Source organism: Chamaea fasciata, unplaced genomic scaffold (genome assembly GCF_029207755.1).
Source record: "Chamaea fasciata isolate MVZ Bird 193981 ecotype frontalis unplaced genomic scaffold, bChaFas1.0.hap1 SCAF_1, whole genome shotgun sequence".
Taxonomy (NCBI): domain Eukaryota; kingdom Metazoa; phylum Chordata; class Aves; order Passeriformes; family Sylviidae; genus Chamaea; species Chamaea fasciata.
In genome coordinates, this window is record NW_027094086.1 from 129,304,987 (window position 1) to 129,320,548 (window position 15,562).

The 15,562-nt window shown below is 39.7% G+C and overlaps 2 protein-coding genes across 2 annotated transcripts in view; one reads left to right on the forward strand and one right to left on the reverse strand.

The window, feature by feature from the left end:
• The first annotated feature begins 271 nt into the window (after window positions 1–271).
• On the forward strand, window positions 272–6,658 carry BET1 (Bet1 golgi vesicular membrane trafficking protein). Its single transcript, XM_066197463.1, has 4 exons — window positions 272–442; window positions 3,891–4,006; window positions 5,895–5,951; window positions 6,494–6,658. The coding sequence occupies exons 1-4, from the start codon at window positions 424–426 to the stop codon at window positions 6,647–6,649; spliced, it is 348 nt and encodes a 115-aa protein (XP_066053560.1). The 5' UTR covers window positions 272–423; the 3' UTR covers window positions 6,650–6,658.
• Window positions 6,659–7,353: 695 nt separating this feature from the next.
• LOC136297491 (probable acyl-CoA dehydrogenase 6) overlaps window positions 7,354–15,562 on the reverse strand; it is an 81,731-nt gene continuing 73,522 nt past the window's right edge. The window contains exon 9 of the mRNA XM_066197437.1: window positions 7,354–8,734. Coding sequence (XP_066053534.1) covers window positions 8,644–8,734 — 91 coding nt within the window. The 3' untranslated portion in view covers window positions 7,354–8,643. The remainder of the gene's footprint in view (window positions 8,735–15,562) is intronic.

Genomic DNA, 15,562 nt, shown 5'->3' on the forward strand with positions numbered 1-15,562 from the left:
TTCAAAATTTAAATCATTCAAATAATAACGTAATCTTCAAGTTTCCAGTCTAAGTTTCTGGATGCTGCAGTGGCATGCCATACTACCTCTACGGTGGAGGGGGGAAAAGGAACGAAAAGCTCCTCTCAGCACTTAATTTTAACTGTTTCGGCAGTCTGTTAGGGCCCTCGGCCGTGCCTACAGCCCCCAGCAGCCCCCGCGCGGCCGTGCCTACAGCCCCCAGCAGCCCCCGCGCGGCCGGGCCGCGCCTCTGGCGCGCACCCAGCGGGCCGCGCGCGGAGCGCTGTCGTGGCGCTCGCGGGTGCAGGGTCCGCGCCGAACCCCGCCGTGTCCCTGCGGCGCTTCCGGCCTCCTCCTCATCTTCCTCTTCTTCTTCCTCCTTCTCCTCGTCCCGCTTCTCCCGCGGCAGCTTAGGGCAGAGCCATGAGGCGCGCGGGGCTGGGTAAGCGCGGCGGGAGGGCCGGGCCGGGCCGGGCCGAGACACGGGCAGGGCTCGGCCGCTGTCAGGGCTCGGGGCGGGGGAGGCGTGAGGGGCTGTGGGTGCCGGGTTGTGACAGGGCTCGGCAGCTTTGGCGGGGAAAGGTCGGCACCCCTGCCTCTGCCTCTCCTTCTGGCCCAGCTGGATTAACGGAGCAGCTCTCATAAACTGGGGCTTGTGTTTTGTCATAGAACCATAGGATTTGGTGTGGAAATGACTTCAAAGACCATCTAGGTCCACCCCCCCCCCCCCACCCCCCCCATGCCGTGACGCCTTCTTCTAGACCAGGTTGCTCAGAGGCCCATCCATCCTGGCCCTGAACACTTCCAGGGTTGGGGCATCCACCACTTCGGGCAGCCTGTTCCAGTGCCTCACCACCCTCGCAGTAAAGCATTCTTTTCAAATATTGCATTTAAACCTACTGTCTTTCAATCTGAAACTATTCTCCTTATTAAAAAAAAAAAGCTTTTACCCTTGTTATCAAATTTCACTACATGTTCTTGTAAAAATAGTCTTGCCCCATTTAGTTGTGCTGTTGTTTAGTTGTTCTAACACCTCAATGTTAGTTTGAGCCATGTTCCTATGGATAGGCAGATTTGTTGCTCTTCTGTCCAGTCCTTTCCAAATTCAGAAATTGTTTGTTTGGTTTTTTTTCTTTAAGTACTTCTGTATGTTTTCATGCCATGTTTAGGGAGTAAAAACCCAAGAATCCCAACTATTATAAATTTATTACAGATATAATCAGGTGCAAATTGAGAAATCCTTGCAGAGTTCCTGCTGAGTGTTTTGGGCAGCTTAGGCCTCATTTTTCAGCCAGCAGTCATGTTGATGACTAGAAGGAAACTTTGAACTCCCATGTCATGTTCTACAACCATGTGGGTGCTGTGACAGCAGTGTAAAGCTTAGGAGATGTTTACACCTCTGAAATGTGTGACTGAGTTCTGGGGCTTCCTCCTAGCAGGTATTTAGGGCTAAATCAGGTGTGTCTGACACTGCCCTAGATTTACTCCTACACTTCTGGTTTGTATTGTGCAGTAGTACTTTCATGAAATAAAGCAAATCTTGGGAATGCTTCTTCTTAGTAAGTCAAGAGAGGTGTTAGGATATTTATCATTAAAAAGTGGGCATTTGATAGTGCTTAGGTCTTCAGTCCTTTCCTTTGTCAGACTGACAGCTCCCTCTTGATTGGAGTGAAGGCCACCCAAGCTGTGTGCTGTTGCTGAAGAGAGGATGGATGTCTATGCAAGGAGTTCTGAAGAGAGAGAGCATGCCTGCTTTTAGGCTGTCTCTTAAACAATGCCTTAAGGATCATCCTGAAACGGCTTTTTAAAGAAATCTTCTGGAAGGTGAAGCAGAACATTTAAACATCTGTTATCAGCTGCAGTAAAATTTTCTGCTTTCCCTTGACATTTCAGCTGTCACTTCAGAACTATTTTTTATTTAACAGGCTGGAAATAGAAGCTGAGTACCAGCAGCTCTGCAGTTGTCACCAGGTACCTGGTACCTCTCTCTTAGCCTGCAGTTATGTTTGGTCATGTCCCTCCTACATGGCAATGAGCAGTGTAGCAGGACAGCCCAGAGAACTGAAGTTTCTGTGCTTCCCATGAATAGTTGTAGCCAGGCTTCATCCTTGTGCTTCCTATGACTTAGAAAGAAGCAGCTGTGTCTGTTGAAGAGCTTTGGGGCACTTGTTCATGTCTGCATTGTCACAGTCCATTTAAGAGACCCAGTGTTTTGGCATGAAGCTGTATGGTACATTAACCTATAATCAAAATCATCTGTCACTTGGTAGGAAGCTCTGTAGTTAGCTTGTAAAATCAGACAACAACAAAGTGAAAACAACCCAGACTATAAATCATAACATTTTAGTTACATTTCTCTGTTAGGCATTGGTTCTTTTTATTTAGGTCTGGGTAAAAAGGCTTTTTGACTCACTGTGATGAAATAAAAACATACATTTCATTGCAGTCTGCCACTTCCTTGGGAGGAGAAGAGGAGGGGCAGGCACTGATCTCTTCTCTTTGGTGACCAGTGAAAAGACCCAAGGGAGTGGCCTGAAGTTGTGTCATGGGGAAGTTTACATTTGATATTAGGGAAAAGTTCTTCACCCAGAGGGTGGTTGGGCACTGGATCAGGCTCCCCAGGGAAGTGTCACAGCACCAGCCTGAGAGAGTTCCAGAAGCATTTGGACAACACTGTCAGGCACATGGTGTGACTCTTGAAGATGGTCCTGTGCAGTGCCAGGAGTTGGACTTGGATGATCCTTGTAGGTCCCTTCTAGCTCAGAAGATTCTGTGATTCAGTCTTGTTGAAGATCTGTCTAGCTTAACTTACATACTAACAGTTTACAAGTACAAATGAAAAAAATCTTCATTACTTAGATCTAAAGGATGGCTTTATGGCTAAATATAAAATATCAAAATAGCATTGTAATTCTCTGTTTTAGAATATTAATATTATGTATGCCAAGCATACAGTGAAGCTTTCTGAGACAGAACTCTCAATGTGCATGTGGTTGGTGTCTCTTCTCTCCTTTTTTCCTCAAAAACAAAAAATCCACCCAAACACAAGTCTTTAAAGTGTATTTAAAAGGCATTCAATTTCAGTGTGCCATTCTGACTAGGCAAGAAAATACTTATATTTTAAAAACATTTGTTAATGTTATAACTGGATTATTAGTTGAATTAATCTAGTGGGATCTTTATCATAAAGCATATAGTAGTTCTTTTGTGGTTGCCTTTGTAAGTCTTTATGTCTCTTCATTGTTTTCAGTTCTTAGATTGGAGGTCTAAGACTGATTTTTGTCTTGAGTGGACATGACTTTAAATCTCCTGTGCCCATGCTGCTGTCCAGCTGCTGTCTGTTGGAGATCTTTATTAGAGGCTGGAGGAAGTGAATGTGTGGGGCTGAGCAGCTTTCATTCCCTTCTGCCCCTCAGACAGTCCTGAAGCTCCATCACCCCAAAACAAAGGCAGGAGTGAGAACAGAACTGCAGAATGGTGACTGAAACAGGAGTGCTCTGCTCAGAGGCTTGCCTTCTGCTCTAAGGTCTTGTTTATGAAGAAACTCATAGTATAGTTTCTCCTTTAAATGTGTAATCAAGTGATTTTTTTTTTCCTGTCAGAGAATGGTCTCAACTTTCCTATTTTCAGTTTGATTTACCACATGTAATGGCCTCAATGTTTCGTTCACATCTTTATGAAGTGCCTCGATTGATTTCCATAGAACTCATCTGAAAACACTACCAAGGAAAAAAAAATTACAGCCATTCCTCAGTGTCTCTTCTTTTATTTCAATTTATAGTGAAGCGTAACTTATGCATTTAGAAAAAGGTTGAGTCCCTGTTCTAGGAACATCAGAACACTTGCTCGAGTGGTGTTGCCTCTCTGACTCCTGCCTGCTGTGTTTACAGGGGATGGAGCAGCTGCAGGGAGCTCTGGCTACACCAACAGTGGCTACAGTGTCTATGAAGAAGAGAATGACAGGTTGACAGAGAGTCTGCGGACGAAAGTCAGTGCCATTAAATCGGTGCGTATTGAACTGCAGTCACTAAATTCAATTCCATGAATCACGGAAGCAGCAGACTTAGTTTAACACTGAGAAATTTAAAACTGTGATGTGTTAACCTGGTAGGATGTCAGATGACCACCAAAGCTGCTCTGTCACTGCTCAGGTGGATGGACAGGGGAGGAAAAAAAAGTACAATAAAAGGTTCATGCATCAAGATAAGGGCAGGGAGAGATCACTCACCAGTTACCATCATGAGCAAAACAGATTTGACTTGGGAAAATGAATTTATTGACATTCAAATCAGTAGGGTAATAAGAAATAAAAGACTTAAAATGCCTTGTCACTGTTTTCCCATTTTTCCTAGGCTCAACTTCACTCCCAGTTTTCTCTCCTTCTTAATCCTCAGTGTGCAGGGGAATGGGAGTTGCAGTCAAAAAAATACGTAATGTGAAAAAGCATACTAATATCCTCTGAAGGAAAAGTTTGGTGTTCTGATGATTTTGATTCCTTTCAGAGATTGAGGACTTCTTTCAAACAAATCTTACTGAAAGACAGCTCTGAGATTAAAGTTTTGTGGATTTCCTGTTTTTAAAAGCTTGAAGTTTTATAAAGCACATTTCAGTAAGTTTTTTAGGCCTGATCTCACTTGAAATCTTACTGCTAATACTGTTGCTTAAAATTGGTTTAGTCTCAAAGAGAAATTAAACAGGTTTGGAATAAGAATTTGGAGCAAATTAAGGGGTAAAAAAAAGGCTTTGACCTTTGTTATCAAATTTCATTTCTTGTCTCCTGCTGTGGTATGTTACATTTCAAAATCCGTGTATGTCAACAGGACATATGCCCCAAGGAGCTCTTTCTGGAGTTGCACCTTTTAGTGCAATGGGATAATCTCAGCATATGGAATAGCCTTCACATAATCTTCCAAGAAACCTCATGTAAAATCAGTTTCACTTTTGATTGAAATGCATCAATATGAGATAATGAGATTCAGGTTTTGACATGTGAAAGCAAATGGGTTTTGGCTAATCCAAAGCATGGGGCCCTGGAGTGCATTTCCCTCCATCCCAGGAGTTGAGCACAAGGCCAGTGTGCTGATAACAGAGGAACAGCTGCTAAGAGTCAGGCTCAGTGCCAGTTTTCCCCTGTTTAACTCCAGAGCTGATTTAAGCCAAGGCTCTTCTGGCTGGCTCCCACCCTTGTGATGTTGCAGCTCCAGCTGTGCCTGGTCTCGTACCTCCCTGATCCCAACCCTAACCTGACTTCATCTTCTGGTTTGACCTGGGACCTGTCTCAAGCTCCTGCCCAGGCTGGTGCTGGCCCCAGTCACTGTTTCAGGACTGGCTCTCCCTGGCCTGTGCAGCTTTCCACCATGTCCTGCAGCGCCTTCTGTTGTGTGACACAAAGCAGAGAAGGGCTACACAGCTTCAATGAAGAAAGTCCCATTTATAGCACAGCAGCAGCTTGTCAAAAGAGATGTTGTTTGTAGGTTACAAGTGTCAACTCCAGCAACACTTTGAGCCAAACCAATGCTTATGGTTCTCTCTGCTGTGTGCCAGCAGTTTTAACAGTTGTTCCAGGAAATGGGTAATTGCTACTTCAGACTTGACTAGATCTTAAGTTTTTAAAAGTCCATGCAATGATTCAAAGTAAGACATTATCTGGAAAAGGGGAAGAGGAGGATTGAGTACTTTCTGTGACTCTTTAGACTCATCTAGTCTAAAGCTGAAAAATCTTTTATTTCCGTAAGGGTTATTGATAGAATACTGTGCATGTTGTTTTTTGAAAATACCAGGTATTGCTTTCACTAGGGAAATGCTAGTCATGTAATGTATTTTTGGGTTCTCTAATCTATGTATTAACTGATTACTCATCTTTCATACCTTTTGTTTTTTTGGTTTTTTTATAGCTTTCCATTGAAATTGGAACAGAAGTTAAAAACCAGAATAAAATGTTATCAGAAATGGTAAGTATTGACTAACTAGCTTTCTTTAAAAATGGGTCAGGATTAGAAGTTAATAATGTAAAGTATCCTGTCTTTTAGTATGAACATTGGTATTAAAATGTTGACAGCTTATTGCTGACTGTAACATATGGCTGATTTGTCAGCAGTATCAGTATTTCTGTTCAAAAAGATAAGACATGCAAATACATTATTCTTAAAGCGCAACCAAGATCTTTATGCTTCAGATACGAGTATAGGTTTTCAATTAGCAAATGTCTAGTATCATTAAAAAGGCACTTCCATATTTAATTGTTTTTAAGAATAGAAGAAGGAAGCAAAAAATAAGGAAGTCAGAAATTCCCTTTTTGCTTACACTTTGGCTTGGGATTAAAATAGCACTGGATAAATGGGTGAAAGTTTTTCCTGGTTAATTTTTGCCTCTAAAATAATTTTAGTTTTGGAAACTTTGAAAGAACAAGGAAAACTATATTTCGTGAACTGTAAGGGTATTTCTTTTCTCAGATTAACATACTTTTTCTTTTTTTTTTTTTTTTTTAATGTAGGAGAATGATTTTGACTCTACGGGTGGACTTCTAGGTGCAACTATGGGCAGACTGAGAACACTCTCCAGAGGAAGCCAGACAAAGCTATTATGCTACATGATGCTCTTTTCATTTTTTGTTTTTTTTGTAATATACTGGATTATTAAACTGAGGTGATGCATGTTACCTCTGGTTTACATTGATTAATTAATTTCAACTGCAGTCTTAGTTAATGAAGACATTGATTTAAAGTGGCACATTTTGTGGATAAAACACATTGAAATTGTTGTAAATTGCATTAACAATTAATGCGAAGTTACATGCAGTTTTCTTAATGTATCAGTTTTTCTATCATCCCCTGTTTTGGGGGGATTGTTTGTAAATATGCAGAAACTGCTAGTGTAGTGGGATGGTTTTTTTAGGGGAAATAGTTTTTAGAATTAATTGAAAAAATTCAAAGAACAATGGTTATTTGAAAATGAAATAATTGCAGAATTTCAAGGCTTTCTTTTTCATTCTGCTTTTCATTCTGGGCCATGCTCTAAATTAGAGCTGCAGTTCCAGGCATGTAATAATTTTGGTTGCAAAAGCACAAAGAATATGTGGATCTTTCTAAATAGATCTTACCTGTGGATTTTTAAAAGGCTGGCCTGAAGTTAGCAAATGTAATAGTGGTACCCCCAAAAATTACTTTGTGGCTGGATCTGATAATGGTTAAGTAGCTAAAACTACTTAGTAGTTTAAGTAGCTTGTTTTGGCAAGAAGTTAGTTCAAATTGGATTTTTATTTTTTAATTTAAATGTGACATCACGTTCACACATCTACTTTCTTAAGCAAATGCCTTTCATCATTGGGACCAGCCAATAAGGACACAGTACAAATGTTTTCTTTATATTTAAAGTATTTAAAACTGAAATGATTCCATTGAATCACCTGAACTTTTACCATTAGTATGTTTACTTTTCAATTAGTGACAGTCCCTAAATCTACAGTGCATGATGTCTGAAATACAATGGCAGATATTTATAATTTTATATTAAATTATATTATGATGCATTTGTTGGAGGTGCAGTCACATTAAGGTACTTTATTTTGAAGACTTAGCTTTGGCTCACCACATAGTTTCTAATCATTGAGGCTATTACATTGCTGAGTTTAACATTCAAAAAAATTAAGTTTCCTAGATATTGAAGTTGTATCTACAATTTTTGAAAAACTTTTCTAGAAATACTGTATTACATGTTACCATTATTAACCAATTATGAACTTACAAATAAAGTGTCCTGTAGTACTATCCTAGCTAGTGTTGTTTATATACATTTTTTTCTACTGTAGAAGACCAGTGTATTTTTTTGGAAATGGTGCTGGATTTATTTTTTTAATCGATAATACAGGCTGCCTCTTCCAGCTTAAATGGCTGTTTTAGGAAGACTTTAAGTAATTATGGACAGTTTTCATATTTAAGTGTTTATTTTTAATATTTTTCTTAATAATTATACAGAAAACATGGTATATTGCTGCTGAAGTTCAGGCTTCCGCAAGCTCAGATACACTTAAACTTTTGTAGAATTCTGGAAATAAAAAATTAACACTGCTCCCATCACAAAAAGTCCATGACAGAGTGGGTACAAATTGGTACGGATTTGGCAAAGAGGACAGAGCTCATTTTAATGATTGTTTGCTGAAAGTGAAAGATAGGGAACGTACCTGTAATTGAGAGGAAAGGCACTGTTCTGGGGTTTGATTATGGCAGGGAATCGTGACATAATTGTTCATCTTGAAAGCAAAGCTATACTGAAATGAGATTAAGCTGCATAGCTTCCATTCATGTGGAAGTTCTGTTTCGTTATTGTCATCTTAGATGCTCTAAAGCGTAGCTAAAGCTTGATTAAAACCTACATTTTTCTGTGTGCTTAGCATGCATCATTGGAAAATTTAAGTAACCCACTGAAAAAACAGAATGCAAGAGGCTACAAGCTTTCAGAGTGCTTCATATCAACAAAAATTTGACACTGGAAAACACAGAGCGGTAATGGTGAAAGATCTTGATGTGCATTTTGATAGCAAAATTACCGTTTTCCACTCAAAGTGTACTGGCTGCTTGTCACCCTCAGTGAGCAGCACAAGTGGTGCTCTTGCTTCCTTAATTTTCAAGGAAGAGTGGAGATGTGTCACTTTCTTGGAAGTATATCCATGTGTTTGCATATGATGGAAAGCATGGTTTCATCTGTGCCACCTCCTATTGACATCAATCTGAAGTCCCTGCAGAAATATAAAGGGTGGATTTAAAGATTTGCATGCTGTTCTGATGGTGCTGTTCTGGACAGCTTGCACATGAATGACACATTGCACATGAACACCAAGTGCCTGCAGGACACCTCATCCTCTGGCTCCTGGGGAGGTGGTCTGTGATGCTTCCACAACACCACTGCTGGTCCTGTCCCAAACTGCAGCTGCCTAAGCCTGCAGTGGAACTGTAGGAGGGGAGAGAGCTTTTCCAGGGCCAGCAGCAAAAAGCATTGCAGCACTTAAATTTGCTTAACTCTGGAAAAAGAGTTGACCAGCACGTGAGGTATTGGAGAATTGCACAGAAAGGGTACAATTTTCATTCATGGTTTTTAATCAATCCAGGTTTTCCTAATGGCTATGTAAGATCTGGTAAAAGCCTTATTAGTATTATACAGTACCTTAATGTTACATAGTATAATAATACAAGTAGTGTTGTATAGTATTCCAGTATAGTTTTATATAATCTATAGAGCTTCTGTGCTTTAAAATCACACTCATTTAAAACCTGCTATGACCATCACTAAGTCATCCCTAACAGTATTGCCTAAATTCCCTGTGCTGGCCAGAGTGCTAACTACTGCAGCCTTGAGCAATTTTTCTCACAAATACTTTACCTCCTTTGGAGAAAAGAAAAAACCACCACCAATAAAACTACCAGAGCAATTCTAAACTACCTGTACTTCATGACCTGAAGATTCCCCACCTTCCTATGGGCCTTGCTGAAGGCAGCAGACCTGGAATAGTGGTAATTTGCTAGTTTTTAGTTATGTCAAGCTTTGTCAAGCTGCAGAAAAGCCCCTGCCAGCGCTCATCATTTGGCATCTTCATTGTAGCAACAGCAAGCACAGAACTCCTTTGTGATGTCAATAGAAATGCTCTCTATGCAGCAGGAATCCTGGGCACATGGGGCTTGTTTATATGGAGTTACAAATAGGTAATGGTAAGATCCGGCTTTGGTGGTGTATGACAGACAAGTCAGGCTGTTACATATAAAGACAAATCTCAAAAAAGCCAAACACCTTTTGTATGTTTTGTGCTTGTGTGTATCTTTATGAATTTGGTGATAATTATATTTTGGTCTCTGGGTGAGATAAGGACTATTTCCTACAGAATCTACAGCCAGGTGACTAATGCTGATCTCTCCTCTGGGGAGACAGGACAGAAGGTTTCCCCCTAATTTAAGCGGATTAAGATGACAAAAGACTCAAATGATTTTTAATCTAGCAGCTGTCTTCTGGGAAAGAAACTTGCTTTCATCATAAGCAAACAAAACCATGGGATTAACTATGCTGCCAGAAACTCTGTAAGGAAGCTGGGGAACAGGACATAGTAAAGTCAGTTTGTGTATCAGTTATTTAATGTATGCTTATGGTTTGATAGTTTATATCATATCAAGAATGCATTATTAATACAGCACAAAAATATTTCAATATATATAAATACTGGAATTTAATTGCTTTTGTAAGGGACATTGTTAGGCTACAGCTATAAAGGCTTTTTATCTGTAACATTAACAGTAACATTTTGCTTTTCATTTCTGCATCACCTTTTTGTTACCATATGACAGAGCAGCACATCCTGAACTACCTGCAGCCCTGCTGAGGTGAGCACCAACTTGTGGTGGCTTTCCCCTGACCGTGGGGGATGGACTATGAGGAACCAGCCTGCAGCACACCAGGCAGTTAGTAAAGATGTCATTTTGAGGGAACAAACCTCTAGCTACATGTTGAATGTTGTTGAATGCTCTTTTATTTAGAGTGGGAGTTAACCTGAGGAAGGAGAGAAATCCAACTATTGTGTTCTATCCCTCTAAAATATTCCCTGTGAAGAGTTTCCTTTCCTTACATTCAGGAAATCCCATGTCTCTGAAATACTCACTGTAGATTGTAAGACTTCAGTCAACCAAATCAAGAGATATAAATGGTAAAAATCAATCCGTATTTCAGTGAATAAAAGCAAAAAATTCTTCAGTGTCAAGTTAAAAAAACTGCATTTTAGTAGGGAGGGTGAAGAGCCATTCCCACCCACCAAACTCAATCCAGGTTATCAATAACTTCTAGTTAGGTAGCAACAGGAAAAAAAAAAAAAGCCATCCAAATCGTGTTTCTCATCTTCACAGAAAGCCATGTCATACAGCCTTCAGAAATGTGTCAAGCACTGCTTGAAGGAGAAAAAACAAGCTCCCTTTAATCTTAGACTACCCTAATTGGAAGGTATTGAGATAACAAAGTTGTTCTAATGATTAGGAACCCTCTAATTTACAGCCTGAAAATGTATTTCTGAATAGTGTCATTCAAAATAGTCTGCAGTTTAACATTCCTCTGTTGGCTGGTGTTGACCCCTCTGCACCCTGAGTGACATTTGGACCTTGTTTTACACAAGCTAAGCCATGGCTATTACCCTGCCCCTAAAACTTTTGGTCCCAGTCTTCCTGAAAATCGGGGCTGGTCCGTATCCCAGTCTGAGCTCTCCCTTGTGTGTGATTTCCCTAGTCATAAAGCAGAGACAGGAACCCATTCACAGCACAAGCAAAATTTTAGATCTTGTAATGTGCTATATGCACCTCATGGCACACTAAATCTGTCTGTAGCTTCAAGCTGGTAAAATCTGATCATGTTTGCAGTTGTGCCTTCCACTACCATTTATTACTTACATCTGAGAAGGTGGGCCTGCTCTAGGAGCTGCTCTACGCTTCATTTTCCTCTGGAAAACCATATGGAACTGGATTTAAGCCCCCCTGTTCCTAAACAATCTGAGAGCAGCCTGCTGCACTATCTATGATGCACGTATCTGCACAAAACTTCAAACTCCTGCCAAAAAAACCTAAGACATTTTCTTTCCCTTTTCTGGCAGTGATCAGTGCCAGTCAGACATGGGGAAGAAAGGGAGTTTTGGTGACTTAAGCCCAGGTTTCCTCTACTAGCCTGGCTTTATGGCAGCGGTCCCTCAGAGATGTTGCTCTCTGCTTCCCTGTTAGAAGGCCATTACATTACCATTACCAATCCTTACCAAGGTTTGCATGGCTCAGAGTAGCACTGCTTCCCGGGCCATTTATACACTGCTTCTTTTCAGCACAAACTGCACTTGATTACAAAACCTTTAACCTTTTTTTATCATAACCAATGATTTTTAGGTTTTAACTATATTAAGGTTTTATTACTGGCAAGAATTTTCTCCAAAAAAATGTACTCATGAACCCTCAAGCCTAATATTTTGTGACTTCTTCCATTTTCAGACTCAGCTAGATTACCTGTAGGCTGTACAAATTAAGCAAAATCTGAAGGAGGCTTTGTTCTAGAGAGAAGAGTTTGAGCTGGTGCCATGCAGTGCTGACCAGGCTGGCACAGCCCACAGCCATGCCTGCCAGTTCCCATGACCCTGTCCCTTCCCCCTAAGGGACATTCTGAAGACCAAGATGAGGGAATGGGCATCAGCTTGGCCTGCTCTGAGCACAAAGCAGAGAGTAGAGCATAGCTTTACTTTGAAGTCATCACTGTACAGTTATCTGTTTGGATTTGCTGTCTTAAAGGTAGGTGTCATGTGCGCTTCATCTCCTAAATTCCTTCTCAAGGTACTCATAAAAGTCAAACAAGTTGGTAGATAGGCATCTGTGTCAAAGCCTCTGCAGAAAGAGGTCGAAACAGGAGATATTGTTTCACATATGACAGGAATTGGTATTAAGTCTTGTCTCAGCAGTTAGTTACAGACTTCAAAGCAAATTGTTTTTGTCAGCAGAACTGGATAGGTTTCATTTTGTTTGGGACAACTATAAATTGCTATAATGAAAAAAACTGATTAAACCTTCCCAGTTGTCTGGACTCACTCAAGTTTAGACATGTTTTGTAAAGAATGAAAGACTATAAACAATGACAAAAAAATGAAACTGAATGAAGTGTTTGAACTTTTGAAATATGTGAAGGGGAAAAAAATCTAGACAGAAATACATTACTTATTAAAAAAATCATCTTAAAATTATACAGAAGTTTTGGGGTTTTTTTCCAACTATCCTCAATTACAAATAAACCTTCGTATTGCAATAATTATGCGACAGTTGAGGAGGAAAATAACAATGTGTTTCTTCTGAAGCTGTGCATTTGCAATGCTACTTACACTTCTATTTCACATGAGTAGTCAATATTTTTCACTACTGCTTTCTTGAGTCTTTTACAATGTAGCAAGTAAAAAAATGATGGCATTCTCCCCGTCACAGCCCACAAGAGTAAGACTTGTAAGAACTGAAAGCAGTTAGACATGGTCTTCAGCAGTTAGCAGCAATCTTAATTAAAAAAAATCCAACAAACCAAACTCTTTTCTGAAAACCATGTAAGTTCTTCCTATAACAACTGAGGTGCACGTATTTACAAATAAAATTATGGATTATTACCTGAAATGTTTTAAAACTCATGAAATCTGAAAAATTGCAATAATCTTGATACTAAAAGGTTTCTTTCCTCTGATCTCTCATAACCTGGGTTTTTCATATACATGACAGGATTGTTCAATAATTGATTTTTGCCAAGTCATGATGTCTTTAAGGCCTTTCAGACAGGGGAGAGAAAAAATAAACTAGCATGACTCCAGGCTAGTGCTTTCCTTCTCCAGAGTCCTGCCATTAGGGTACAGTTTGGAAAGTCCATTTTTTATGGGTTTTATATCGGTTTTTATTTTTCTATGAAATCTTTTGATATCTGGGCTCTAAGCTTTTTTCATCTATTCTCCTTATTAGAATCTGTACAAATGAGACACTTACATGTATAAAATCAACCCAGTATAGACACCTACATGGTGAAGCAGCTCTCTTCATGCCTTCTAGAGAATAGGCACTTAAGAAATGCCAGTTGTTCTACAAAGTTTAAAATGTTAATGATTAAATGACAGATATGAATAAAGTAAGTTGACAAACAAAGGCACAAAGTTTTGTGCCTTTTCTGTTTATGATCTCTAACTGACACTAATAACTAAAATTCAGATACTCCATGCACTAATCATGCGTTGTTATGTATGTTCTTTGAGGAGTGAGTAACAGCCTGATGTGTTGAAGACTAACCAATATTTCTTTGGGAACTTCATAGAGATTATGCTATAAAAATGTTTGTACATTAGGACTGGATGTCCTGCTGTGCAATTATACTGCTGCTACTGGACAAACATCACAGTGACGTGAATGGTTACTCAGACTGCTGTCCTAAAAAGAATGGCTTTAGGGAAGTTGCTGCTTTGCTTATTGTTACAGATTAACAAGATTCTGACTTGAACGTGTAATTGTTTATTCAGGTAAAACTCCTTGTCCCTTCCTGGACCTTTGGTTACTCAATGATGGAATTTTACTGATTCATAGAAAATTTCAGAGTATAAATATCACACTGTCTTTAGCCTCATTTATAACAGTGCTTGTTTTAGAGATAGAAAGATACATTTCTTTAGCCAGCTGACTGTGTACACCAACAGGAAACACTCTGGACTTTTCCTAAGGAAAAACGTGACTCTACTGGTATACTTGGAAACCACACTGGAATCCACACAGAAAAGCCCTGCTCACAGTTAGCACTACTCTACAGGGCTAGGAAATCTTAAAGCTATGTAAAAGCACGTACACATTAATCTGTACAGACTACAACATTTACAGTAAGTGCTGGAAGACAAAAATTCATTTTGTTCAGAGTGCCTACTGCAGTAACTCTTAACATCTCCATCACTAGTGACCATTAGTTTTTAAAATAAGTTTTTTAAAAAATAACTAAGGAAAACCATCATATTGACAGCAGGCTTAAAACCACCATCGTAAAGCCGTCTGAGCCTTTGTAAGAAAATTTCAGAAGTCTACTTGTCAAAAATATTGAGGATCTCATGACTTACTGCAATGGCATTCTTGTTCATAAAGTGCTATTAAAAATAGAAAAAGTAACTCAGCCTACCTAAGAAGAAACAAGCTTTTTGCAGATTTTCTCAGGTGTTCTGCTCTCACTTTACACAGACACATTTACCAAAACTTTCAACACACTGAACCACTGATACAGCTAACTCTGGATTAGGCATTGTCCATGCAAGGGCTGAACAGAAAGCTGTTACTGCATGAGAATCCAAGGTCAATTTTGGTCCTTCTGCTAAATATAAGACATTGAGACCAGATACCACAAAAACTGTTTCCTTAAGGAGAATTTTGCTCTAAGTAGATAGAGACTAAAATTTGAAGGGACTTCAATTAATTTGCAAGAAGGCCTCTGTACCATTTTAATGATCTAATGACAATCTGGAAGCAATTACATCTCTCGTATGTCTCACACGGTATCTAGTGTGGCTAAGCAGGTGGAGACTGCAATCAGAACAGATTACAGCAGAAGCCAGGTGGGGAACTCCAGTTTCACACACATCTGGGGAAAAAGATAAAGCTGATTTTCATTAATTTCAGAAGAAAGCTTCTGATTTTAGTTCTGTTCTTGTAATCAAGATTACAAGCAAACAAAAAGCAAAGAGAAAAAAAAGTCACTGGTTGGTAGCCCTCAATTTCCACCCCCTTTTTTCCTACTCTGTGGCAGATACCAGAAGATCATCAGGGAAAATACTGAGTTTTCCTCTTTCATTTGACATTTAAGCTAACCTGTGGGTAGCTCAAACTTCACAACTAAAATGCAAAGACAAGACTTGGGAAAAGAATAGTAAGTTCTAACACATCTACCCGAAGTTAATCGCACTGGGAGTCCTTGCATCCACAACCCACTTCAGTGACATGCTATGAAGGGGAACAAGACCATTCACACTGGTGAGGAGCTGATTGTCAAGTAGGTGATTGCTTAACAGGAC

Bases quoted from the DNA above. Each gene is read 5' to 3' on its own strand.
- BET1 (XM_066197463.1), top strand. The intron at 4,007-5,894 runs GTGCGTATTGAA...GTTTTTTTATAG, and splicing joins AAGTCAGTGCCATTAAATCG to CTTTCCATTGAAATTGGAAC. The intron at 5,952-6,493 runs GTAAGTATTGAC...TTTTTAATGTAG, and splicing joins ATAAAATGTTATCAGAAATG to GAGAATGATTTTGACTCTAC.